At 40.6% G+C, this 27,773-nt stretch overlaps 2 protein-coding genes across 3 annotated transcripts in view; one reads left to right on the forward strand and one right to left on the reverse strand.

The window, feature by feature from the left end:
- The window catches only part of CPNE3 (copine 3), a 78,409-nt gene that overhangs the window by 40,912 nt on the left and 9,724 nt on the right, over positions 1 to 27,773 (forward strand). Inside the window, exons 17-18 of one of the 2 annotated variants that reach the window (XM_068397173.1) lie at positions 14,028 to 14,109; positions 15,138 to 15,176. In XM_068397173.1, the coding sequence (XP_068253274.1) occupies positions 14,028 to 14,063 (36 nt within the window). In that variant the 3' untranslated portion in view covers positions 14,064 to 14,109; positions 15,138 to 15,176. Of the gene's footprint in view, positions 1 to 14,027; positions 14,110 to 15,137; positions 15,177 to 27,773 lie in introns of those variants that run through there. The other variant, XM_068397174.1, reaches the window with a different exon arrangement.
- The window catches only part of CNGB3 (cyclic nucleotide gated channel subunit beta 3), a 70,618-nt gene that overhangs the window by 1,677 nt on the left and 41,168 nt on the right, over positions 1 to 27,773 (reverse strand). Inside the window, exons 10-16 of the mRNA XM_068397171.1 lie at positions 25,036 to 25,158; positions 17,407 to 17,548; positions 15,261 to 15,420; positions 14,763 to 14,860; positions 13,613 to 13,696; positions 11,448 to 11,566; positions 6,206 to 6,352 (exon numbers count right to left, since the gene is read on the reverse strand). Of these exons, the coding sequence (XP_068253272.1) occupies positions 6,206 to 6,352; positions 11,448 to 11,566; positions 13,613 to 13,696; positions 14,763 to 14,860; positions 15,261 to 15,420; positions 17,407 to 17,548; positions 25,036 to 25,158 (873 nt within the window). The remainder of the gene's footprint in view (positions 1 to 6,205; positions 6,353 to 11,447; positions 11,567 to 13,612; positions 13,697 to 14,762; positions 14,861 to 15,260; positions 15,421 to 17,406; positions 17,549 to 25,035; positions 25,159 to 27,773) is intronic.

A 27,773-nucleotide genomic window follows, 5' to 3' on the forward strand; every position in this document is an offset into this window, starting at 1 on the left:
TGAAAATCTGGCAACTTTTCCAGTGAATTTTTTTTTTGTCCCAGCTCCAGTGGCAAGAGCAAAGCTGGAAACGATAAGGGTTTTACCCTAGGCTCTGGTAGAGTTGGAGTTAGAATCATAGTATCATTTAGGTTGGAAAAGACCTTTAAGATCATCGAGTCCAACAGTTAAGTTAGCACTACCAAATCCACCACTAAACCATGTCCCTCAGCACCACATCTACGCATCTTTTAAATACCTCCAGGGATGGTGACTCCACCACTTCCCTGGACAGCCTGTTCCAATGCTTGACCACGCTTTTGGTGAAGAAATTTTTCCTAATATCCAATCTAAACCTCCCCTGGCACAGCTTGAGGCTGTTTCCTCTTGTCCTGTCAGTTGTTACCTGGGCGAAGACACTAACACCCACCTCGTTACAACCTCCTTTCAGGTAGTTGTAGACAGCAATAAGGTCTCCCCTGAGCCTCCTTTGCTTCAGACTAAACAACCCCAGTTCCCTCAGCCGCTCCTCCTAAGACTTGTGCTCTAGACCCTTCACCAGCTTCGTTGCCCTTCTTTGGACTTGCTCCAGCACCTGAATGTCTTTCTCGCAGTGAAGGGCCCAAATCTGAACACAGGATTCGAGGTGTGGCCTCACCAGTGCCGAGTACAGGGGACAATCACTTCCCTAGTCCTGCTGGCCACACTATTTCTGATACGAGCCAGGGTGCTGTTGGCCTTCTTGGCCACCTGGGCACACTGCTGGCTCATGTTCAGCTGGCCATCGATCAACACCCTCAGGTCCTTTTCCGCCAGGCAGCTTTCCAGCCACTCTTCCCCAAGCCTGTAGCATTGCATGGGGTTGTTGTGACCCAAGTGCAGGACCCGACACTTGTCCTTATTGAACCTCATACAGCTGGCCTCGGCCCATCAATCCAGCCTGTCCAGATCCCTCTGCAGAGCCTTCCTACCCTCAAGCAGATCAACACTCCTGCCCAACTTGGTGTCGTCTGCAAACTTACTGAGAGTGCAGTGACTATGTTTAGTCTTCTCTGGTGGAATTTCAAGTCTGGGAGCAACCTTCCAACTTTTGATACCAATGCAAGGCCACAGCTGAGAACAAAAAGAATGCTGAAGTACACTAATAATCACAGAATCACAGAATCGCAGAATCACAGAATGTTAGGGATTGGAAGGGACCTCGAAAAATCATCTAGTCCAATCCCCCTGCTGGAACAGGATAATGACAAACTGTTTCATGTATTTGGACCTTTTACAAGGTACTCATTTTGTCGTAATTTTATGACAAAATCACAGAATCACAGAATCACAGAATGTTAGGGATTGGAAGGGACCTCGAAAGATCATCTAGTCCAATCCCCCTGCCGGGGCAGGATTGCCTATATCATATCACACAGGAACGCGTCCAGGCGGGTTTTGAATGTCTCCAGAGAAGGAGACTCCACAACCTCTCTGGGCAGCCTGTTCCAGTGTTCAGTCACCCTCACCGTAAAGAAGTTTTTCCTCATATTTATGTGGAACCTCCTGTGTTCCAGCTTGCACCCATTGCCCCTTGTCCTGTCAAGGGATGTCACTGAGAAGAGCCTGGCTTCATCCTCATGACACTTGCCCTTTCCATATTTATAAACATTAATGAGGTCACCCCTCAGTCTCCTCTTCTCTAAGCTAAAGAGACCCAGCTCCCTCAGCCTCTCCTCATAAGGGAGATGTTCTACTCCCTTAATCATCTTCGTGGCTCTGCGCTGGACTCTCTCTAGCAGTTCCCTGTCCTTCTTGAACTGAGGGGCCCAGAACTGGACACAATATTCCAGATGCGGCCTCACCAGGGCAGAGTAGAGGGGGAGGAGAACCTCTCTCGACCTGCTAACCACACCCCTTCTAATACACCCCAGGATGCCATTGGCCTTCTTGGCCACAAGGGCACATTGCTGGCTCATGGTCATCCTGTTGTCCACTAGGACCCCCAGGTCCCTTTCCCCTACGCTGCTCTCCAACAGGTCTGCCCCCAACTTGTACTGGTACATGGGGTTGTTCTTGCCCAGATGCAGGACTCTACACTTGCCCTTGTTATATTTCATTCAATTTCTCCCCGCCCAACTCCCCAGCCTGTCCAGGTCTCTCTGAATGGCTGCGCAGCCTTCCGTTGTGTCAGCCACTCCTCCCAGTTTTGTGTCATCAGCGAACTTGCTGACAGTGCACTCTATTCCCTCATCCAAGTCATTAATGAATATATTGAATAGAACTGGTCCCAGTACCGACCCTTGAGGGACTCCGCTAGACACAGGCCTCCAACTGGACTCAGTCCCATTGACCACCACTCTCTGGCTTCTTTCCTTCAGCCAGTTCACAATCCACCTCACTGTCCGATCATCCAGACCACACTTCCTCAGTTTAGCTGCGAGGATGCTGTGGGACACCGTGTCAAACGCTTTACTGAAATCAAGATAGACCACATCCACAGCTTTACCATCATCTATGCACCGGGTTACGTCCTCATCAAAGGCTATCAAGTTGGTTAAGCATGACTTCCCCTTGGTGAAGCCATGCTGAGTGCCCCTAATGATCCCCCTATCCTTGATGTGTCTAGAGACAGCACCAAGGACAAGTTGTTCCATCACCTTTCCGGGGATGGAGGTGAGGCTGACCGGTCTATAGTTACCCGGGTCCTCCTTCTTGCCCTTTTTGAAGACTGGAGTGACATTCGCTTTCCTCCAGTCTTCAGGCACCTCTCCCGTTGCCCATGACTTAGCAAAGATGATGGAGAGTGGCCTATCAATGACTTCCGCCAGCTCCCTCAGCACCCGCGGGTGCATCCCATCAGGGCCCATGGATTTATGGACGTCCAGATTGCTTAATTGGTCCCTGACTCAGCCCTCATCTACCAAGACAGATTCCTCCTCTATCCTGACTTCTTCTGGGGCCGCAGGGGTCCGGGGCTCCTCAGGACAGCCTCCAGCAGTATAGACAGAGGCAAAGAAGGCATTCAGTAACTCCGCCTTCTTTTTATCCTCTGTCTCCAGGACCCCCACCTCATTCATCAGTGGGCCTACATTACCTCTAGTGTTGGCTTTAGCTGCATTTGAAGAAGCCCTTTCTGTTGTCCTTGACCTCTCTTGCAAGGTTTAATTCCAAGGAGGCCTTAGCTTTCCTAGTTGCCTCCCTACATCCTCTGACAACAGACTTATATTCCTCCCAAGTGGCCAGCCCCTCCTTCCATGATCTGTACACCCTCTTCTTCCACTTGAGTTCGCCCAGCAGTTCCCTGTTTAACCATGCAGGTCTCCTGGTACCCTTCCTTGACTTCCTACCTGCTGGGATGCTCTGATCTTGAGCTCGGAAGAAGCAGTCCTTGAATGCTAGCCAACTATCTTGGGCCCCCTTACCTTCTAGTACCCTGTCCCATGGGATTTCCCCTAGCAATTGCTTGAAAAGGCCAAAGTTGGCCCTCCTGAAGTCCAGGGTTGCGATTCTGCTAGCTATTCTGTTCCTGCCACATGAGATCCTGAACTCTACCATCTCATGGTCGCTACAACCGAGGCTGCCCTCAACCTTCACCTCTTCAACCAGACCCTCCTTGTTAGTAAGGATAAGATCCAGCAGCGCTCCTCTCCTAGTTGGCTCATCCACCATTTGCATCAGAAAGTTATCATCAATGCACTGGAGGAACCTCCTGGACTGAGGATGGCTGGCTGAGTAGGCCTCCCAGCAAATATCAGGGTAGTTGAAATCCCCCACGACAACCAGGCCCTGTAATTGCGAGACTGCTCTCAGCTGCCTGTAGAAGGCCTCATCACCCTCCTCATCCTGATCTGGTGGCCTGTAATAGACACCCACAACAGTATCACCCCTGCCAGCCTGCCCCTTAATTCGCACCCACAAACTCTCAACTCGCTCCTGATCCGCCCCTGGACAGAACTCAATACATTCTAGCTGCTCACTCACATAAAGAGCAACTCCACCACCTCTCCTTAGCGGCCTGTCTTTCCTGAACAGGACATAGCCATCCATGACCACATTCCAGTCATGCGAGTTGTCCCACCAAGTCTCTGTAATTGCCACTAGATCATAGCCCCCCGACCGAACACGGATTTCCAGCTCCTCCTGTTTATTCCCCATGCTGCGCGCATTGGTGTACAGGCATTTCAGGGAGCGAGCTGAGCACACCGATTTCACCCCAGGGGGATGGGGGGCCTCCTGGTCTACCTCAACACTAGAGCGTTGCCCCAGTGGTGCAAGCCCAGCTACTACCCCATCCCCCTTCGAATCTAGTTTAAAGCTCTCCGAATGAGCCCTGCTAATTCCTGTCCCAAAACCCTTTTGCCCCTACGACATAAAACTTTCCCATGTATTACTGTCACGCCTGGTGTCTTATAAAACCAGCCATTATCAAAGAACCCAAAGCCCTGCCTGTAGCACCAGTCTCGTAGCCAGGCATTAATAGAGAGAATCCTACTATTCCATCCCACTTCATCACCTGAAAATGGAAGGAGGGAGGAGAAAACAACTTGTGCCCCAGACTCTTTCACCAACCGTCCTAGGGCCTTGTAGTCTTTCTTCATCCCCCTCAGACTACGGGATGCAGCTTCTTCCCCACCTGTCTGGAAGATCAGCAGGGGGTAGTAGTCTGTGGCCTTCACCAGGTTGGGGAGTTGCCTGGTGATATCCCTGATTCGGGCTCCAGGCAGGCTGCAGACCTCCCTGTGATGGGGGTCAGCTCTGCATATTGGGCCCTCACATCCCTTTAGGAAGGAGTCTCCAACCACTAAAACTCTTCTCTTCTTCCTTGTGGAGGAGGTAGCTATGTGCCTGTCAGGTTTTTCTGACTGTGGTGGGACCTCTGATGTAGGTTGCCTCTCCACCACATCCCCATTGGACCGTCTGTATTCCACTAGGGCTTCATATCTATTGCTCAGAGGCACCTGTGGAGGCAAGGTAGGCAAGGACGACACTCGCCTTTTGCCACAGCCATAGACTTGCCTCCACTCACTCCTCTCCTCTAGGTTATTGTTTTCCACCTGAGAGGGGCAGAGTACAGGGGTCCCTCGATCCTGGGAGCTCTCCGGCAGGTGCTCCCATTTTTGTTGCAGGGAGGGCAAAGCCTGGCTCCACCAGTCTATCTCCATTTCAGCCTCCCGAATGCTCCTAAGCCTTTCTACTTCGGCTTGAAGCCTTTCAACCTGGCTTTGCAGCTGTGCCGCTCGGCCGAGCAGATCATCTACCTGCTCACAGCGCACACAGCCCCCTGTCACCACAGAGACGCTGTAGCATTCCCTGCAGCCTGCGACCTGCACCATCGCCTCCTTCCGTGGGAGCTCTGTCTGGGTTCCCACATCCATTTTGGTCTTCTTCCACCGGGTAGATACCATTGTTCTTTCACTGAGCTGGGAAATACCTGTTGGTGACACCCCTGGTTCACAGCTCCTTGGCACCTTCCTCGCCTTGTGCACTGGGAGGGAGTCAGCGCCCTCCCCAACGAGCTGCAAACTGCTGCAGCCTCTCCTGCCCTGGGACACACCCAGTCGCTGCTGACTCACACAGTCACTGCTGAGTCTCTCTCTCCCTTCTGGCCAGGGACTAGTCCCTGCCCTCCAAATCTGACAATATTTTGCCCTTTCAAAGCTATGGAAATGGTGATCCTAGTAAGCTACAGCCAAAGCAAGAAGAAAAGCAGTTTGGGTTTGACGTCCCGTTTCAGAATCCTTTTGAACAAAATGCACATCTCTCAAATCTGTGTACTTCCATCTTATCAGGCCTTACTTTAAATCCATTCCTAACTACTGCTTAAGGTTTTGGAAATGCATACAAGTTTGTGGGTGCATTGAAGCGTATCTCTGTAGAATTAATTGCAGGTGTGCGGTTGCGTCTTTGAAACTGGCTCCTTAACTAACATCTGTCCTGTAGTTTCTTTCTTGACTATGTAAGGAGTCTTGATCTGCATCTCTATCTCCTATTTTTGTTACCTTAAATACAATGGAGAAGGCAACTACATTCAGGACTTCACTCTACTTACCACATTTCCACAAGCCTTGGAGTGCCTGCCAAGAGCATGGCTTCCACTAAATACTACCTGGCAAAACAGACCTCTAAATACAAATGTGTTTAAATCTGATACTCTTCCAAGAAAGGAACACAAATCTGTCTAGAAGCCAGAACTGTCCATTCTGCAGCTAAATAATGTGATTTAAAAACTGTTATTAGGACATACTTTGCTTTCTTCATGAGAAGTTTTTCTGAGTCAGGATAGTGCACCAAGATTTCATTGAGTGTTTTCTTGTCCAGAATGAAAAGGTTGGCAAAACCATGAGCCACCACGTTGGCAGTCCTTCGATTTCCTCCACCTGCGGCTAATAGGCTGGAATGAAAAGAAACGTCGTCAGTCACATTGTTACTTGCCCTAGTGAGGAATATCTTTGCTGGTGGTTCTCCATTAAAGTCATTGTAAAGCTCAATTACGTACCCAACCGTTCTATCTGATGTTCTGTAAGGGCCTTTGCGGCTGGGATTAGAAATATCTTCTTGCCTCAGGAAGGCAAGTTGTCACTACTGGTCAGGAGTATGTAGATGCTAAGGACTGTGAAAGGTCTTGCTAGACAGAGACATTTCTCCCCAGAGACACCCACTGCAAGGACTGCATTTGTTTTTGTCCTGATGTGAACTTGGCATTTCCTCAATTTTATTGTTGAAAATGATTTACATCTGAAGTAGAGCAGCACAAGTCTGTTATTATTGAAAGTTATTTACAATGAATTAGTGATTCTCCAAGATTTTTAATTTTCCTGAGTGAATAACTTCTGTGGGACTTTGGTTTTCAGTTTTCTCACATAACACATCTCATGTTTGAACGTTGAATGATATGGATTAGGAAAGTCAAGTTGACAGTTACAAATGTGTCTGCCAGAAAAAAGAAAGCTATTTTATTTTGAAAGTAAGGCATTAGACAAATTTAGCAAGCAGCGGTTGGCCATAGGAATGTTATCCACATAAAAATTAGATGTAGTACAAATAAAAATTAAATTGTTCATCTTGCTTTAAGCAAATGAAATGAAGAAACTTCACTGCTCAGCTGTGGTGATAAGCAAGAGAAGTTGCATTTTGCTCTTAGTACTAAAATTACTTTATCGCTGTATTCAAGGGGATCCACCCTAGAAATTTGTCCCTTAAATGTTTCCCAGTGAATTAATAGTTTTAGGCATTATTTAGTAATCTCAAAATTTACAAGTTATTAGTAAAGGATAGTCTGAACCCCATAAAACATGAAGTAATACTTATCCAAAATATTAATCAAGGATATCTAAATATTTGTTTTAATAATAAATATATTTATAGAACTTATTTATAAATATTAGGTCATGCAGATAATATATTATATTTGATTTATAAAGGATAGTATGAGGCCTCTGCAACTGTGTGTACAAGGCTATTTTTACACACAGACACACAAACACACCCAGAGTGTTTTTCTGCGACCCAAGATAGCAATCAATATATGACCTCAAGCTGAAAATGCAGTGTTATCATCTTCTTTTTAAACAATTCTGTACAATTCCTCAGACAGAACAAAACTATTTGCGCAATAAGAAAAGCAACTAAAGAAAATTGCAAACAGCTTTTGAGTTCTGATGAATCACATCTTAACAAGTCATTGAACAAGTATTTTCAGGATTTCCTAAGAGAAAGCTCATTTTGTCGAGGCAGATTAGGACTAAAGAGATCAGCTTTTTCATTATGGTGATGATGTGAGTTGAATTTTACAAGTAAGGCAGTCCTTGCTCAAACAGAATGACTAAGGACAGCATTATGGACTTCAACATTGAATCTGTTTTGGCTAGTGTGCTAAGAGTTATGTGATAGACCAAATTTTTAAAAATAACTACATTTGCCCTGCAATGGTCCTTGATACTGTAATATCTATATTAATAGAGAAATTTGCTTTTTTTGCCTTGCATTTTTTACTCCAGTTGTTAGCCTGAAATGCTATAATATTAGTGTGAGATGGTAACTTTTCAATTCTTATGCTAGCAAACTTCATTTAGAGGCATAAAGTTGTCACAGTGATGACTCGGATTATCTATTATTATTTTTTAATAGCTGATCTCTGTAGGAAGCTGTTGTTCATAGAAATTAGCATATTGATCCAGGGAATGGTGTGCGTATCAGCTGAAATTGCAGGGTTGTGGCAGCTCAGCTCGGCACCTATGTGCATATGGAGAGAATTGGTAAGTCAGGAAAGGAAAATAGGTTTGTGTCTTGCTTCCAAAGGGCAAAGCTCATTGAAAGCAGCAGCTGCCACTTTGTGGGAAATTCTGGGCCAAAGTGGAAAATGTAATCTTTCACAAAGCTAAATACTCCATTTAGTTTTGATTTTTAACATAGAAGTTAAAGTTAACAAAACAGCTGAAAGGCTAAAAACTGAGACCAAACTTTAGAGATCTTTCTTTCAAAAATTTGCATAAAATGGAGAAATGTTTTATTTTTTCCAGAGTTACTATTTTCTGATAAGAAATTGTTCTAGTGAAATATCAGTAAATGCATGAATAAGGACATCTGGCTTGAAGTGTAAATTTCTCTGGGCTAATGAATTGTTGTGTTATAGCTGAATTTCTCTCCTTCCCAATTGTCTGTGCAGACAGGCTCTCATTAAGGCAGCAATCTGTTTGCCTCTGATTCTGAGATTATTTTGCTTCCCCAAAGTGATATTATCTATACAGGAAAGTAGTAATGAGGGTAAGATGTTAATTGGAAGGCAACTCCGATTACTTAATCTGTTTCTGTAATAATTTTCAAGGATGAAATTGGCAAAGGACTTGATTGAACATTAGTCTTTCATTAGCCTTCTGGTATAATTCAGGGAAATTTTTTGAAATAAACATTTTTTTTCTTCAACTCCTTTGCCCTTAGAGACTTTTTAAGCATCATTTACATGCATTTTGAACAGAGTGAGATTAAATAGCAAGTGTCTTATAAATCATGTAGTTATACCACTCGGAATGAAGCTGACATTTCTCTAAACAAATCTTGAATCAGAAATCAGAAGGAAATCAGTCTGATATCAGGTGATAACCATGCTATGAATACTGAGGGGAAAACTTGCATCTGGTAAATGAAGGAATATTTCATCCATTAAAGAATATTTTTTCATTTTCTTCCACTATACAGTATTCAGAAGACCTTGACAAAACTTATATAGAGAGGTGCTAAACAAATTCGTTGTTTTCTAACACTTCAAGGAAGAGGATAAATCTCTACCAATACACTTAGTTCTTCATTTCTGTGCTTTTCTTCAGTTTAGGAGATGTCTGCCAGTTGTTCTGTATTTTCTCCTCGAGTTTATCCACTGCTTGTCATTTATATGCAAATTACATGTGTCTGAACTGGTATGCTGCCACAGTAGGTCAGTGATGAATAAAACAGGACGAGAAGTGTAGGGTTGTAGCATTTACTCCGCTCTTGTGAGATCCCACCTGGAGTACTGCGTCCAGCTCTGGGGCCTCCAACATAAGAAGGACATGGAGCTGTTAGAACGAGTCCAGAGGAGGGCCACGAAGATGATGAGAGGGCTGGAGCACCTCTCCTATGAAGAGAGGCTGAGAGAGTTGGGGCTGTTCAGCGTGCAGAAGAGAAGGCTCCAGGGAGACCTTCTAGTAGCCTTCCAGTACCTGAAGTGGGCCTACAGGAAAGCTGGAGAGGGACATTTACAAGGGCAAGTAGTGACAGGACAAGGGGGAATGGTTTTAAACTGAAAGAAGGTAGATTTAGATTAGATATGAGGAAGAAATTTTATACTGTGAGGGTGGTAAGACACTGGAACAGGTTGCCCAGAGAAGCTGTGGATGCCCTCTCCCTGGCAGTGTTTAAGGCCAGATTGGAAGAGGCTTTGAGCAAGCTGGTGTAGTGGAAAGGTGTCCCTGCCCATGGCAGGGGGGCTGGAACTAGATGATCTTTAAGGTCCCTTCCAACCCAAACCATTCTATGATTCTATGATTCTATGATTGCTGAGGGTTTTACTGACCATATTGGCAATTATGTGAAGGATAACATGTACTGGGAAATGAACCTTTAAAGGATGTTGTGTAGTTCTCATGTGGAAACAAGTGCTCACCTGTATCAGATCAAAAGTTTGAAAATCCCTTCCTTGTTTGAAAATCCCTTCCTTGTTTTAAAACCAATCTTTATCATTTCTCAGTTTAAAAAATAAAGTCCTTGCTCCAAATGCAAGACTAACAAATAATTGAAAACTATGTGTGTGTTACTTATCTAGGCTGCTGTAGCTTTTTCTTTTGTCTTTTCAACATCCATCCCTTACTGAAAACCAGTTCATTCTCAGCCTTTCCACACAACTTACGGTACAGCATTTTGTTTTTAGGCTTTGCTCAGCTATTATATTGTTACACAGAGAAATACCTTTCAAATAACCTTCTCTCAAAGAGCTGATATAGTTTCACTTTCCTACTCAATTAAAAAGGTCTGTATCTGTGGCATATATTAGGTCTTTTCAACTTGAGGCCTAAGGAAGTCCTGTACACACATCACTGGATAAACAGGAATGTCTCCACTACCACAAAGGGAGACACAACTAGAAGATAAATGTAAACCTGGCGCAGAGCTGATTACTGCTTTTCAAAAGGCAGATTAAAGCTACCAGCAAGAGGATTAACAGTAACAGGAAGGCAGCTGGAAGAAATCAAGAATCCAGTTTATCACATGCAGCAGCACATGTATTTTATTACTTTTCCTCAGGCCAACCTCAGCAGGGGATGCCATGCCTAAAATCTAGCACTTGGTTGGCTAATTAGGGAACATGGCACATAAAGTTCATGGATTTTGCATAGCAACCACATGGAGAATATAAAAAACATTTATAACCACCTGAGAAAAATTTTCTTGTCCAGATAAACTCACACCCAAAAATCTGGTCTGTCAGCCTTTTTCTAGTTTTGTATGCTCTTAAACAAATACATTTTCAAATGTGGATGCCTGGTTTTTGGCAACTTAATCCCTACTTCAGCTCCTAAATGAACCAGTCTTATTTGCTATTTTAGATTTTTTATCTCCTTTGTTGGAAATTAATTATCATTTTTACCATCTGCTATGTAAGGGCACCTAGTCTTACTATACAGGCAATAAAATGCGTTTACTCCTGCTGTATTGCAGACCTCAGAACAGGAAGATGTGTTAAATCTTTTAAATGTTGAAGGAGAAATCCGTCTGTGTATCTCTGTGTACATTGCCCAAAACATTGGTCTCAAATCTTGTTGGATTAGTCTCTGATGTTTCACTTTTAGGTTTTCCTTCACTGTCCTGCATCTCCTTGCTCAATGTCCTCTTGGTTGATCCCACCAGCTTTCAAGCCTCCCGTGGTAGCTGTCATGCTTACCACAGAGAAGTTAAACAACCATTGATTATTTGATCTGTTCTAAAGAAAGTGTTAAAAATAGCAATGGACCTACCTGATCTCCCCAAATACAGCTCCTGCTCTGAGTGTAACCAGAACTTTTGTACCATCAGGGCCTCCAAGGACTTGAACTTCACCCTGTTTGATGATGTACATCTCGCTGCCAATCTCTCCCTGGGAACACAAACACATAAAGATCTCATGTTTTAGCAGGGCAGTGTTTTTTTGTTAGAATAATCTGACAAACTCTTCTTTAAATATCTTTCACCTTTCTTATACACAAGTTTACCAGCATTATGGAGAAATAAATGTTTGTGCTACTTTTCCTAGCACTGAGCAGAAGCTCAAGGACTGACTCTGGCAGATATCATAGAATCATAGAACATCCTGAGTTGGAAGGGACCCACAAGGATCATAAAGTCCAACTCCTGTTCCAGCATAAGGCAGCCCCAGAATTCACACCATGTGTCTGAGGGCATTGTCCAAATGCTTCTTGAATGCTGTCAGGCTTGGCGCCATGACTGCTTCCCTGGGGAGCCGGTTCCAGTGCTACACCACCCTCTGGGTGAAGAACATTTTCCTAATATCCAACCCAAACCTCCTCTGGCTTATCTTCCTGCCATTCCCTCAAGTTCTGTCACTGGTCGCCAGGGTGAAGAGGTCAGCGCCTACTCCTCCACTTCCCCTTGTGAGGAAGTTGTAGACTGCAACGAGGTCTCCCTTCAGTCTTCTCTTCTCCAAGCTGAACAGACCTAGTGACTTCAGCCGCTTCTCACACGGCTTCCCCTCTAAACCCTTCACCATCTTTGTGGCTCTCTTCTGGACACTCTTTAATAACTTCATATCCTTTTTCTACTGTGGCCCCCAAAACTGCACACAGTACTCAAGGTGAGGCCGCACCAGTGCAGAGTAGAGCGGGACAATCACCTCCCTCGACCGGCTAGCAATACTATGCTCGATGCACCCCTGGACACGGTTGGCCCTCTTGGCTGCCAGGGCACACTGTTGGCTCATGTTCAACTTGCTGTCGACCAGAACCCCCAGATCCCTTTCGCAGGGCTGCTCTCCAGCCTGTCATTCCCCAGTCTGTATGGACGTCCAGGGTTGCCATGTCCCAGGTGAAAAATCCAGCACTTTTCCTTGTTAAACTTCATGCAGTTAATCATATGATTGTGATGTGGGACAATATTGGAACAGGGGTAAGACTATCTAGGCCAGCTTGGGAAAAGACGATTATTCCACCCTTCCTAGCCAACAGTAATTCTGGAATCAGTCTTTGAAGGGACACACCTGATCCTTTGATGCATTCACAAATGTTTAACTTCCTACACTGTAGAGTCAGTGGGACTGACTCAGCATTTGGGAAGAGGATCATATGCTTAACTCTTGGAGGGAGCAGGACCTTAGTGAAAATGCTGGACCAGAACAGCTAAAGACAAGTTAAAGGGTTCTAATGATCACTTCTGGGTGTGGAATGAACTGTGGGTCAATTGCCAGAACAGTAACAGTACTGATACTTCACCTTCCCCATGCTTTAATTACATCCAACACTGCCTATGAGTGTGTTTACATGCCTTCTGACAAGACACTTGGGCTCACTTGGTCAGAAGCTGAGCTATCTACCTGTGTTACTATAAGGTCATGTTTGAGCCAAAACGCTAAGAGAAGATAGTCATCTTTCCTAAGGGACACTGTGACAGCATTCAGCTGGAAGTCTGGAGATGGCTCCAGGCTGTGAGTGAAGGTAGAGCAAGATCAGATCCTGCTGTAAGGAGCGGTATGTGATGCAGTGTTTCATTTTCTACATTCTTGGATAATTCCACTTAGGAATTTCTGAATACACAGATGAAGCACATACAAAGCATCACAGATTGAGATCTGTAGGCTAGGTTTGGATGTATATATGTATAAAAAATTAAGCTTGCTCCATTTTAAATATTAAAACTTCATGATGTATCATTAGATAAGCCATATTTACATTAAGTACTTTCCCATATTACTATAATTTTATGTTTGATAATATAATAAAATCCATATTGTCTTGTTCTAGGTTGAAACTTGAGAGCACATTTGTTATTATTACACAGAATACCTTAATTATTTTTATGCTATCTAATTCACTCAGGATTAATTTTATTTAAAGGACACTGTTGACCGACACCTGAACTCTTTCTAAAATACATACTATAATTACTATTTGAAAGAGACAACAATGCTCACCTTTTTGCAGACAAAGTCACCAGGTAAATACACAATGGATTTCAACCTTAGCAGCATGTCATATATCATCTGCGTATCGCAACCCTGTTAGAATAGTTAGAATTGATTGCTCTATTAATTCAGTAACACAAGTGATTATTACTGCTTACACTGGGCAGCAAAAACCAACAATACATAAATGACCCAGGGATTCGTAAGTGGAATGCAAACTCAAAGCATCATAAAGATCAGCTTTTAGAGCAGAGAAAAGACTGAGTAGTCATTTCAGATACTTATAAAGTTCCCTTTGGGTTGAACATCTCTTCATTTTTTACAAAGTAAGCTTCTGTACATTTAAATTTGCTGTGGAAGCTCAGTTAGTGTTATGTTCACAGCTTTATGGGTCTCTTATGTGACTTTTTTTGTACTTATCCAGGTGAAAAAAAACAGATCATGTCAAATGTTGGTATGAATCTATGAATTCCATGTCTTCAGCAAATGTGGCAGAAACTGTGCAGGTATGTAATGTTTATACAGAGATATAATGTGGGTTTTTTGCAATTATCCTAATATACAAATTAATATTAAGGTTACTGTATGTCAAGACTACTTCTAAAAATGCAGTGTCTCCTTGGTTTTGTTATCAAAAATCCAATCTTAAGTACCACATTTAAATTGTATCTCTGGAAAACTGAAATCATGATAGGAAAGAGAAAGCTCCTTTGCACAAAAAGTTACTAAAAAGTAGCATTCACTACATCAAAGTGATGTTGCCAGAGCACAGCATTAGTGATCTCTCAGGCAGTGCTAGGCGACATACAGCAAGGTGGACTGTATTAAAAATCACATTCTTCTATGTCTGACTTTTGAGACTAGTTATACACTGCTATCACTTACAGTCTGACCATAACATCGTCTTTAATATGTCAATATAACAGGGCTGTGTCTTAACCTCATTTGCTTTTTGTTTTTAATCTCTGCTTTGACACAAAAAATACAAAGGCAGGCACTTGACTTTGTCCTGACACGTCTTCATTGACTGAAATATTTCTTAGACCTATTTTGCCTTGCATATTAACAAACACATTCTTAAGTGTTGCAAGATGCACAATACAAGGTTTCTGTCTCAGGAATACCACACATTTCTGCATTCTCCTGTATAACTACTTGCTTTGAATAAGTCAACGTTATTGACAATGGCAAAGTTCACATCAATTGCAATGGCTAATTGCATTTTCGTTGGCATCTGCTCCAGTAATTCTGATTCATCTGTAAAACAAAAAGAAAAGCAAACTCTGTTAGTTAGAATATATAAAGGAAGAATTAAAGAATGTCCATAAAAATGAGCATTGTACAGAAAAACTACTTAATGGAGCTATTCTAGCATTTATGAGTTCAAATGAGGAAGCTGCTCATATGCTTTCACTAAGATATTGTCATTTAAGTCACGTATCTTGTCTAAAGTTATAACCAGAATATTATATAAATTACTATGATTTGTGAGGTAATAAGCATCATATTGCTTTATTTTTTTTGTTTTCTAAAGTAAACTGAATACCCTCTCACTTCTCGCACGCAATTCAGAAAAGGAGAAATGTGAATTTCACCCTGTATCTATACAACCACTCTCACTTGGAGTTGCTACGTAACTGGAATTGGAAAGCCTTACCCAACATTCCCTGAGACTCCCATGTGTATTCATACCAGGTTCGAACACGATTTTGGACCACTTTTGGAATAGAATAAGTGTTCATATAGGAGACAGTGTTGTCCATACTGGAACGGAAGTAGTTCTGTCCTGCTGTAGCTGCTCCAATTACATCTCTCATCTACAAACATCGGTTGTTGTTACTACACATCTCAGCAAAAATAGTCTTGATTTGAATATCTTGTCAATAACATATAAAAAGAAGAAAACATTTGCAAAATCACGAATTAATTACACGTTGAGTTGCATGTTTTGAATAGGTGCTCCATCTGCTTTTTCAGAAGCATTACAGATTTAACCTAATTGTGTTGGAGAGTCTATATGATTTTAAAGGAATAATTTCTGGGTTTTAGCTTATTCTTCTGTCTCATATTTCTGGAAATGGATGAAAAACATAGGTAGCTTTTCTTAACAATCCATAGTAAAGCTACTCTGCATTTGATGCGCAATGCAAGTCAGAAAGAATTGAAGCAAACTGGGTTAAATTTCTCTAATATCATCAGCTGGCACCACTAGAATTAAGATCCTGCCACTGTTTAAGGAGTTATGAGAATCTAGATCAGTCCTAAAAATGCACTTTGAACTGAAAGGTGACCTTTTAAGTTTTCAGTGCAGGAACATTATTTAACATTCCAACACAAATGTTATTTAGTTTTTAGGAAGTGGATGAGTTAATGTTCATAGACATTCCTTCTTCAAAAGCATAACTATATAGACATGTTTTTAGTAGAATGGCTTCATATTGCAGTGGCCAAGGATTAGTGTGCTGGTTGCCCGAATTCTGCTTTTTATTACAGAGGTGCAGTTGATTGCAGTAGGAATAACAATTTTTAGGCAAGTGTGCTACACCAGGAATAACTCAGTAATTTTAAGAGCTCTTTCTAAACAAGAACTATAACAAAGTGCAATGAAGCTGTTTATGTGTTAAGATTTAAGGTCTGAGTCTGCAAATTACTATGCTGGTAACAAAAACTAATCATCTGCAGAATCTTCTTGGGGAATGGTTCTTTCATTGACAGTTATATCAATTTAGGAAAAAATTATAAATATGCAAACTTTAAAATTTAATCCAATATACTTGAATTCAATAGTTTTCTAGAATAAATATTTTATGTGAACTACTTTGTTTTATATTTGGTAATTCCTGTTTATGGATGAGTTTTAAATCTTATAGGCAAGAGTCTGTTTCATGACTGTTATCTCTTCTTGCACTTCAAAACAGCAAGAAACATATGCCATTTTTCACTGTTTGATTGAACTTTTCAAATCCTGTATTCAAAATAAAAATTAAATTTCAGTTTTCATCTTTATTTTTGTGTAATTGTTCTTCCAATAATAAGCATGTACAAATCAAAAGGTCTGGCATGATTTCTACAGGAATCGGGTAAGACACAGTCTCACATAGCAACCATGAGATTTGTTTTTCTGTAGGCAAGGTATTTTAAAACCTATGGATCTAAAGCTCAAGTTTAATAGTTACAAGCCAGACATACTTTAGTTATATTCATTTGGAAATAGAACTGATTTGCTGTGCTATGGGCTTTTTTTTTTTCCTCCTGCCAAATGAGAACCAAGAGAAATAGAAAACAGTTTATTTTCAGGTTAACAAATAAATTGTAATTTATGGAAGAGAGCAGAATTCTAGTTTGACAAAAATAGTGGGATTTCCATTAATAATATTATATTGGCAGTAGTATCAAGAGTGATTTATTCAATAATTTGGACATATTAATACCATACCTACAATTATAATTTTTATATCAGATTTAACAGTATCATGCAAATGTCAGGGAACTGTCTCCTTCGATGTGAGGAAGAAAAAAGGACTTACTTATACATAGTTTCAAGAAGGAATTACACATAGTTTCAAGAATCATCTGTGTCCTGCAGAGTCTTGGCTTTAAATCAGCGTGTGTGCAAAAGGGCTACAAAACTGGGAACTGAGTAAACACGTGTATTTTCCAGAAGAATAAGTACAGATGACAGTTAAATAGAAGGACATTTAGAGGAAAGCTGTACTTTTTCCCAGAACTAAACTCCATTAAATTGAATATATTACCACTACATTACAGTAATTTGAGTATCTAGTTATTGATTTTTTATGTACCTGACCAATTAAGCTGGAGAAGACAAAGACACCCAAGAAAAAATTCAGCAGTTGAAAAACTGTCTCAAACAGAGTTTGTGGTTCTGGAAGGCCACCGATGGTGATTAAAGTACGAACCGCCCAGTAGTAACACCTCAGATACCTGTGGATACAGACAGTGTTTTTGTTATTGACTGTAGGTACTTAAGTGGTTGAAGTTAAGCATATACCTACCTGAGTTGGGCCTTTCAGTGATGCTTTTCAGTCCAAAAGACCTTCAGCATTTTTTATAAAGGGTTATGATTTTACAAATGATACAATTATGTACATCATATTGAGCTGTATGTTCTCACTGGCAGCAAAATAAGAATATATGGGAAATACAGCTGTTACTGTTCTCCAGTAACTCTATGCAGCATTAAAAAAGACTTCAGTAACAAATTTCCAAGTGGTCATTACAGTGTTAGAATGCTACTAGTGAAGATGCCATGGTGTTAAAAGCAGTGTAAAAGTGTTTGAGCCTTCCCAGAGTTTATCTGTAGCATACTAGATGCACACACGTCTGAAGGTTTCTTCCATGGCTTCACTTGATGACACCAGTGTGAAGCCTTATGGTGGGCACGACAAATGCAGTGTTGCTCTTCTCATGTCCATTCATTTTCCTACACCTTTAACCACGTTGGTTCTCCTCCCACTCTGCTTCTGAGCACCCTTCATTGGCTTTTCCTCCTGGGCTATGTCAAACAGAAGTTATATATTTCCACAAACTGCATGTTAATCCAGCTTCTCAAAACCACTTCACGTATCCTGCACTGAAAGGTTGACTCCTGAATTAACTTCTCCTAGTGGCTGGCCTCCACTACCCCTTCTGTCACCTTATTAAACACTTTCTTGCTTTCTTCACTACTTTCCCTCATGCCTAGGAAGAGCTGTCCATCAATGGCTACAAAACCACCTTGTTAACACCCTTCAAGACTTTTCTCAGAACTCTCGATCTAGAAACCAGATATAGCAGTGAGCTGTGGTCAGTCACTAAGACTCTGCTTCAATGTATGGCTTATATTGATGCCTTCACAGTATCCGTCTGCTGTCTGTCAGTTCTCCTACCTGAAGTGTGAGCTCTTTGGCCAAAGTCGTCTTTGTTCTGTTTGTACAGCCCTCTTTGTCCAGCCTTGTGCATGACAGAGCCAACTGCATTCAAGCAGTGTATTTCTATTAGTATGATAACAGAAGTTTATGAAAACAACAAAGGACCTGGACAGAATTTTTTTTTTTTAGATTTTGTGAGGATAGTCATACTGACTCTCTTTTATATATATATAAAGTGCCTTGGCATCTCTAAGATTCTGTTTTAAATTTTGTTTTGGAACATTGCACTACTAGTAATGCAGCATCCCCCATACTGTGCAGTCGGGATTAATTAGTTCAAATATTTGTCATGAATGTACTATCATTTCCTTCTTTTCTGAGCTAACAAGTAATTTGTTTAGGAAAGCCTCCTATTAATTAGAATTTGACTTCCTAAGTCTCTGTACAATCAGACTTCAGCTTCACTAATGATTAGGAGTGGAAGTTTGTTTTCCTTCATTGTACAATGATATTTTCTATTATTTCGTCTATGACTGTTGCTTTTGATGCAATGAAGATTCCTTCTATTTGTTGAATTTTATTGAGTTCGAAATAAAAAAAAAAACCACAGAAGAAATACTTTTGGAGATGTTTGTTTTGAAATAGATGGTCTTGCATGCATCTTCTCATACCTACCCTGAGTCTGAGGCCACCTGATCTGCTTGCAGACTTCAGGTGTACATTTTAATTTGGTGGCCTCTGCTTTTAAACTCCTCTCTTATTAAGATATGAACTCCACTCCTATTAATAAATGGTCCATGTAACAATACAATTGGATGCTCAGTTTTGTGCAAATACGAAAAAATAAACACACAATAACACCAAATTCCAGTGAGGGTTTTTATTTAAAACACTTGAAAGTGTTTCCAAGTCTTTCACCTAAAATGTCAGGCTTTACCAGGCAATCAAGTTTTGCTTTTCATTAAAAAGTCACTTTTTTCTTGGTTGCAGATTAATGAAATGCAGTAACAATGATCACTTTTACCATAGTTTTCTAGTTTTAGATTTTAACAGACAGAACTGGCTGTTTTCATTCAGAGTCCTTAAGTCAAAAACTTCATTGCATATCTGCCATCATATCACTTTTCCCTGTTAAGGGTACAAAATGGACAGCCAGATTACACCACTATAAAATTTTCACTTGGGTTCAAAAAAAAATCGTCACCTATGCATGCTTCCAGCAAAGTATGAAGAAGTGGCAGCTTTCTCTTAGACTTCTGTAGCGTAAATAAATAGTAAGAAAAAGCCTCAGATCTGTTTTGGAAGAATTGCAGATTTAAGCATAAAATGATGTCTCTAGCTTGTCTGAGGGGAATTATCATATAAAGCATATTAATATCATATTCATTTGCCATAACTGAGAATGCTGTAGTGCTTGAAACATGTATAATTATGAATAAAAAAGTAAAGAAATTAACATTAGTTCTGTGCTGATTCCTACAAGAAACAAAAGTAAATAACCAACTCCCTCAACCCCAATGGATGCCAAGCTTGCTAAGTCCGCCATGATAGACAATATAATCTTCTGGGAATGTCTAAAAAAATGAAAGCGGCTCCTCAAAGGAATTTAGGGGTCAAATTATTCTTTGCAGTGTTGTATACCCAAAATGTAAGAGATTTTTTCAGATCTGCCCACCCCTTTCTGAAGATGTAGCTAATACACTATATTCTTTAATTTTACTTCAAAAGAAACTTTGTACTGGCAGTGTTACGTGATATTCACTATCTCCTAGGCGCAGATTTTATATTTTCTCCATTTACGCATTTTATTGTTTTTATTTTAATCTGAAATGAGAGTTACACAGTTGAAATATAAAGCAGCTCTTTTTCCCTAAGAAGGGGAAAAATGAGATTGTAAATTTTGTTTAAGGAAAGCCAGAAAAAACAGAGTCCTATTTCAACAGTATTAGCAGCTCTGCTTCCTACTAGCTAGTGTCTGGAAATGATCATTGCTCACCATATGGCTTACTAGCCTGCTATGAAATTACTGATGAAGCAAACAACATGAGACAAGAAAGGGATTTTCCCTCTCCACAACATAGAGAGTATGTTTATCCTTCAGGCCATCAAACTACTAGATTTTTTCCTTAAATTAAGTCCTAGGTATGAAAACATTCAGAAACACTGCAAATAAGATACCTTGTAATATTATGCCAATAGAAATATCTTTTTCATAAAAGTCCATTTCAGAATATACTAAACTTCTTACATGCTTTTGGGTAAATCAAATCTTTGTGCATGTGGCTATCAGATTTAAAGTGGTATTCACACATTCATTTCAGCCGAGGGAAGCATTATTTCAGGGCGCTCATGTTTGACTCCTCTCAGATTACAACCAGGATGGGTTTAAGCAGAGTAAAGAAGTGGCTTTTATAAACCAGTACTATGATGACCTCCTTCTTGCTACCTCTTTTTCTTGAGTGCCTTATTCATCAAGTGGCTGTGGGTATGATGATCTCCGACAGAATGGTGTAAACTACAAAGCTTTTCTCTAAAAAGTATGGCTGCAAGTAGCAGGTCTGAAAGCATTAGGTCTGACATACTTATGAGTTGGGCTGTGCATTCACAGATTGTCTGGAGGCACAAAACTGCCTCTGTATAGCAAGCACTGCGAGTGTGACACATCAGACCTATTGCAAGTGCAATGTATAGCTGATACCCACGAGACAACTTTTAAGATATGCCAGTCTTTCTGCGCATTGGGCAATGAGTATGAAAGAAGCAGAGCTGTTCTGGACACGTACAGTGACTGTTTTGTGGGACTTCCAGATATCCACTGAGTCTGCGCCCAGAGCAGGAAGGCGGCAAGCTACAGAGAAACATAATCAGGATGCAAATATATGTCTTAATTAGTAAATATGCCGGAGAATTTTGCACACTACTTGTGGATGACTTGCAAAGAGCAGAAGAAATATACCATAAGCAAAGCAGGATGATTTGTTTTGCCTAAACTTAATGTGTGGTTTGCATGAGAATTTCAGCTCCCTAGTTTTGGTTTCCCTTATAGGCAGTAATGAAAGAGACTGATACTTCCACGGGACAATTCAGAACGACGACATTACATTCCTGCCTTGAATCCCTTTCTGAAGGATTTGTCCATTTTCCCGAGGAATTAGGGAGACCAATCTCTTACTTAGGTATTTAAATTAAATTGTAAATAAACACATATAGTTCAAATTGTTCTCTTAGCTATAATTAAGAGACCTTTTCAATATCCTGTTGCCATGGTTACATAGGCTCTACACTATTGTTTTGCATCATGGATGCTATCCTTCTACATTGGCTGTTGCTTATCAACAGCCAGCTAAACATGAGCCAGCAGTGTGCCCAGGTGGCCAAGAAGGCCAATGGCATCCTGGCCTCTATTAGGAATAGTGTAGCCAGCCGGTCTAGGGAAGTGATCGTCCCTCTGTACTCGGCACTGGTGAGGCCACATCTTGAATACTGTGTCCAGTTCTGGGCCCCGCACTTCAAGAAAGATGTTGAGGTGTTGGAGTGAGTCCAGAGGAGAGCGACCAAGCTGGTGAAGGGTCTGGAGGGTCTGACCTATGAGGAACGGCTGAGGGAGCTGGGGTTGTTTAGCCTGGAGAAGAGGAGGCTCAGAGGTGACCTTATTGCAGTCTACAACTACCTGAAGGGAGGTTGTAGTGAAGTGGGAGTTGGCCTCTTCTCCCAGGCAACTAGCAATAGGACAAGAGGACATAGCCTCAAGCTTTGCCAGGGGAGATTCAGGTTGGACATTAGGAAGAATTTCTTTTCAGAAAGGGTTATTAGACATTGGAACGGGCTGCCCAGGGAGGTGGTGGAGTCACCATCTCTGGATGTTTTTAAGAAAAGACTGGACATGGCACTTAGTGCCATGGTCTAGTTGACATGGTGATGTCAGGGCAATGGTTGGACTCGATGATCGCAGAGGTCTCTTCCAACCTGGCTGATTCTGTGATTCTGTGATTCTGTGATATGATATGGATATCCCTTTAGTCAGTTTGGATCAGCTGTCCTGGCTGTGTCCCCTGCCAAGATCTTGCCCACCTCCAGCCTACTGACCTTTGGGGATGTGTGGGGTAGGAATGTTGGAGAGACAGCCTTGACGCTGTGTGAGCACTGGTCAGCAGTAGCCAAAACACTGGTGTATTATGAACACTTCTCTAGCTACCAATACAAAGCACAACACTATGAGGGCTGCTATGGGGAAAACTCGATGACCCCAGAGATCTCTTCCAACCTGATTGATCCTGTGATTCTGTGGGAGAGACTGAGGTGTGTCTGCTTAATTATACCAAGCTCATGAGTGCAATTCTAATGCTGGGAACATCTTGTGTGGCTAATTTAGGTACGTCACAGGGGGGTAAAGTCGTCTGCCTTTTGCCCTTCAGGTCAAAGGCTTTGATTGAAGGCTGCCATGCAAAAGCACTCCAATCTTCTTGGACTGGCACTGACACTTTAGAGTTTGGACATGAGCTGGAAAAGAATACAGCTAGCAGAAATTTGCAAAAAGAGCTACTTTGATAATTGTGCTTGTGGTTTCAGTGCTCTGTACAGCTGTTACAAATTGAAGTTCACCAGTTAGTATTCCTGCTCAGGAACATATATATAATCAAACTGACAAGTCAACAACTTATGACAACTGTCAAAAATCCCCAAATATCTGGCAATCAGATAATATAACATATCTGATTCTCTAAGGTGATGACTATCCCACACAGAAGGCATTTGCTGTTAGTGGGATACCAAGCTCTACTTTATGAAATGCAGCTCAACATGGACCCCGCTTTGGGGGTCCATGTACAGAGGACCGTATAATCCAGTATGAGTTAGATACAGGCAAAGAATGAAGTCATACATTCACCAGCCAATGTCAAGATGAGGTAGGTTAATGGCTTAATAAGACTTATGTGCATATATTCTAATAGGCATTTTATTTCAGCATCTCAGTTTAATGCAGACCTTGAATTATCAGTTTATTATTATTGCTTATAAAAAATTCTGCCCTAAATCCTATGTGATTTCAGTGTGACATCATTTGAGAAGTGTTTTTGTCTCCTCATGGAAAAGGTATCACAAAATATTAAAAAACCTGACCATTCCCTCTGGGTACAACTGCATTGTCTGTGATCAAGCTAGCAAATAATTTCTACCAATTGTTTGCCTGAGTGAAATGTAAAATATTCTTGTCCATGAAAAACAGGAAGACTTTCTTGCCTGTTCTCTTGGCTGTTCTGAAGAAGCATTAAGAACTTGAAGACTGAGTAAGCACTCTACTTTCAGAGTTTTCAAGTTGCTCAGTCTTAGTTACCTTATTTTTTAATTATGAGGCAAGTATTCCCAAGAATGACATTAACAAAAATAGCTATAATGGAAATTTATTCTGCATTTTTCGTGTCAGATTTTTGGAAGCCTTGATCCTGTGAATAAATACCTGTGTATAACTTCACTTACATGAGTGGTCTCACTGAGCTTCATGACCCTGCTTGCATGTGTCTGCAGTACTTAAGCAGTGTATTTTAGTGGTGTGTGGAAACTTCAGCCATGTTATTTTTTTGAGAGAGAACCCTAATTACAAAAAATCAATGCTGCTTTACACAAAGTGTGTTTTACTCTCAAAGGATATTTTGTTACCCTTCAACATAGTGTTTTCACACAAAACTTGTGAAGTCTGACAAAATTACTTAGAAGAGGAACATGTCTCCAAGAGAAATGTGAAAAGTTGTCTAAAGGGTGATTTATGACAGCAGTAGTATATTATATGCAGTTTTGCAAAGAATGTAGTTAATGAACAAATTGAGCTTCTGTGGCTTTAACTGTATTATAGCCTTTGAAAGAAATGAATGTTCATACATTGGAACCTACTAGATAGGTTTTTATGTAACTACACACAAAATATATTATGACTTTGCTATTTTCTCTTGCTTTTTTTCCATCATCTTAATGAATGTCCCTTACTTGGCACCCAGCCTAATGCTGTCACAGGGAAATTTTGGAAAAGTGTGCCAATATCCAGTCCTTCCCACTGGAAACACTCTGTCACATGTTTAAGCATGACCATCTCAAAAGATCAGAGAAAGTGGGTGGAACCTTTACAGATCAGTCACCATGGTGTTTAGAGGGACTAAAATGTTACATTTTAATGACACAATGCTGTGTGGCAGAAAAAAAAATCAGTGCCTCTAATTCCTTTGAGGGATAGTTCTGCAATCCTTCAAACAGTTCCCAAGTGCATATGCAATCAGTGAGTTTAATTTATGGCCCTTGTTGCTTTCTAAATGTTTAATTAAGTTAGTGCTTAGCACTGACTCATAAACCTATAAAAGCTGAAAGTCGTAAACGGATTATTCACTGCACCTGCCCTCCAAATATGTGTTAGTAATGAAAGCTGCTAATCAGCAGTCATGGTGCTAAAAGTTTGCTATCCAAGCACTTGTAAAGTAAGGGCATACTCTGCAAGAAGAGGCATGGGAAAAGGAAGAGGATGCAGGAAGGAGCAAAATCAACAAAAATCTCTTGCAAGAGAAAAGGACTTACATGTTTCCATTGCCATCGTATACCCATCTAGTGCTGCCAATTCCTTCATAGTCTGAAGCCCAATAATACAGGCATGCATTAATGTGCAAGATAAACAGCAAGTATCCAGTTGTTCGAATGACCCTGTGAAAGTCAACAGATTCCTGTAAAACAACTTACATTTTTCCTTCCTTTTAATATGGAACTCATTGGGTTTTTGGATCAACAATGTTAAGCATTCACTAAATAGTTCCCCACTTGTACTGATTCTGTGAAAAAAATAGCTGGCAGTTACCTGTCTCTCACATTTGTCCAAGGTCAAATAAATATCTGTCCTAGAATATGTGATGCTGGGTAGCTTTTAAATTATGGTTCCTCAGGGACGTTATAATCTACTTCTTTAACTGGCTCTGGATGTTTACAGAAATTTGAAGCTATATTAACGAGGCTAGAGGGTACAAATTAATGTGTTTGCCAAACTGTTCAAGGTAGGCTCTAAACTTGTGAACCAAAGCCAAGAAATATCTGAGGTCAGATATGAACTGCTTTACAAGAGCTGTGCTAGGAAGCCTGCAGTAGATCAGCTAAATAGTATGATTTAGTGGCTACAGCAGGAATTACATCATTCCTAATTCCAGTTCTTATGATTATGGCCAGTTCTTTGAAGAACACCAATGGCGAACTACTTAAGCACCAAGCAGCTTTCTGTTTAACATAATTTCCTACCACAAACCTTAGCAATGCACTGATGGGAAAGCCTATAGATAATAAAGCATCAATACTGTTAGCCCTGTATATGCTGAGCAATACTGAAGGCCATGTGCTCTACCATTGTTTTTCTGTACATCTTCAGTGAGTCTTAAAATTGCATTTTAGTTATGAAGGGTGCTCTATTTCACACATTTTAGGTTTCTGGTCTCTTAAGAGTATGAGGTAGAAAACAGATTCACTTTGTAATATTTACATTCTGCAATTTACATTCTGCAAGTGATTTAATATTGGAAAATGTAAATAGACCTGTGACCAAGAGATAAAGACACAAACAGCAACACACAGTTGTGATCCTCAACCAATACCATGCTGCAAAACTGTAGCATGGCAAAACTCTAACAAGGCAGAATAGCTTTGCAGGGTAGCTGGCTCTCTTTTCAGCTACTTTGTACATTTTAAAGGACCAGCAATATCTTGCTGTGTGTGTCTTAGCCTTTCAAAATGAGCACCTTCCCTGTTTTTTTAACACGCAAATCAACATCACATCCTTCAAAGTTAGGGTAGTTTGAAGATATACACATCTCATTCTCTAATTGCCCTTTAAACAACCATTTCCGTTTCCATACTTTTATAAAATGTGAAACTCTGTCCGTTGTAAAACTGCCTATTTGGGTGAAAATGGGTTTTCTAATTTGTTCCCATTTCCTTGAAAGCCATATACACACAACATTACTGTTACATGCAAGCTAATTACTTGATTCAAAGCCATCTATATTAAAAATCAGTATCTCCCAGTACTCACTGCAAATATTATAGGAGATACGGAAAAGTCATTGAATTAAGACTCCAAAGCAGAGAAAGTAATATGGAAAATAATTAATTAATTTTAAAAGTTCTCAACATTAGAGAAAGTTAAAAAATATAAGCAAGAGAGATGAAAACTCATGCTTTTTAATGAGATTAGAAATTAGAGAAGGTAGAGAGGCAGTGATTCAGAAACTGAAAAGCAATTTCTTCATCTTGTGGAAATTCAGACAAGCCTTCTCTTGTACCAACAAGAATTTTAAAAAAGAAAAAAACAAAACCAAAACCAAAACAAACCACAAAAGACTCTTCAATAAACGAAAGCGGAGGGCAACATGAGAATAAGCTTTGTGGAGGTCAGCATCTCAAAAATACTTTAACAGAACTTTCAAACTTTTAAGTTTTGTTTTATTTTGCATATACATGAGAATATGAAACAAACAGATGACGTTACAAACTCTTTTTCAAATTAACTAGTTTCTAAAATATCCCATTTGCAATGTATAAATACAAAGTCTACCATTTAAGTGCAATAATCTCTGAAATAGAATAAGATGGTGAACAATAGATTCTTATTTCTGCTGCAGCAGCACACAGGAACAATACATGCCCCAAAACTGGGATAGGGAAAAAATCTGTTGGTGTAGGAATTGCACAGGATAAACTAGGGCTCATGACATTGACAATAAATGACAATAATGGTCAGAAGATGGGTTAATTTGGTCTTAGCAGCATGAGGGCTGAAGGGCCTATGAAACTTACCATAATCATGTCCATGGACTGCTTGAGTTGGTTCCAATATTATTCTAGTCAATGCAGAAGGTGAAAACATAGTGCAGTGGATAACAGTTATAATCAGTATTTGAGATCTGTGCTGACTTGATTCTCATTCCAAGTTTACTCAATGCAGTGGAGGATCAAGTTTCTGTATATGCCAGGTTCATGGTGAGAGTATATTTGAAGAAAAATGTTGACACAGGCTCAAACTCATGACTCTTATTAAGTAAAAATAAACAGCTACTGAGGATTTGGCACTGCTATTAGCAACCTAAAGAAACCATTCTTCAGCTCTTTCACTAAAGAAGCTTCTGATACTTCTGATCAGTTACATTTTGACAGGAGCCTCAGTTTGGTGAACATTTTGCCTGAAACAGGCCAGCTGAACTGAGCTAGATTTCATATGTGAGTGAAGCTTTAGATTTATTATTTTAATGATTACAGTAAAGACAGGTATTTTAAAAAAT

This window comes from Nyctibius grandis, chromosome 3, assembly GCF_013368605.1.
Source record: "Nyctibius grandis isolate bNycGra1 chromosome 3, bNycGra1.pri, whole genome shotgun sequence".
NCBI classification, from domain to species: domain Eukaryota; kingdom Metazoa; phylum Chordata; class Aves; order Nyctibiiformes; family Nyctibiidae; genus Nyctibius; species Nyctibius grandis.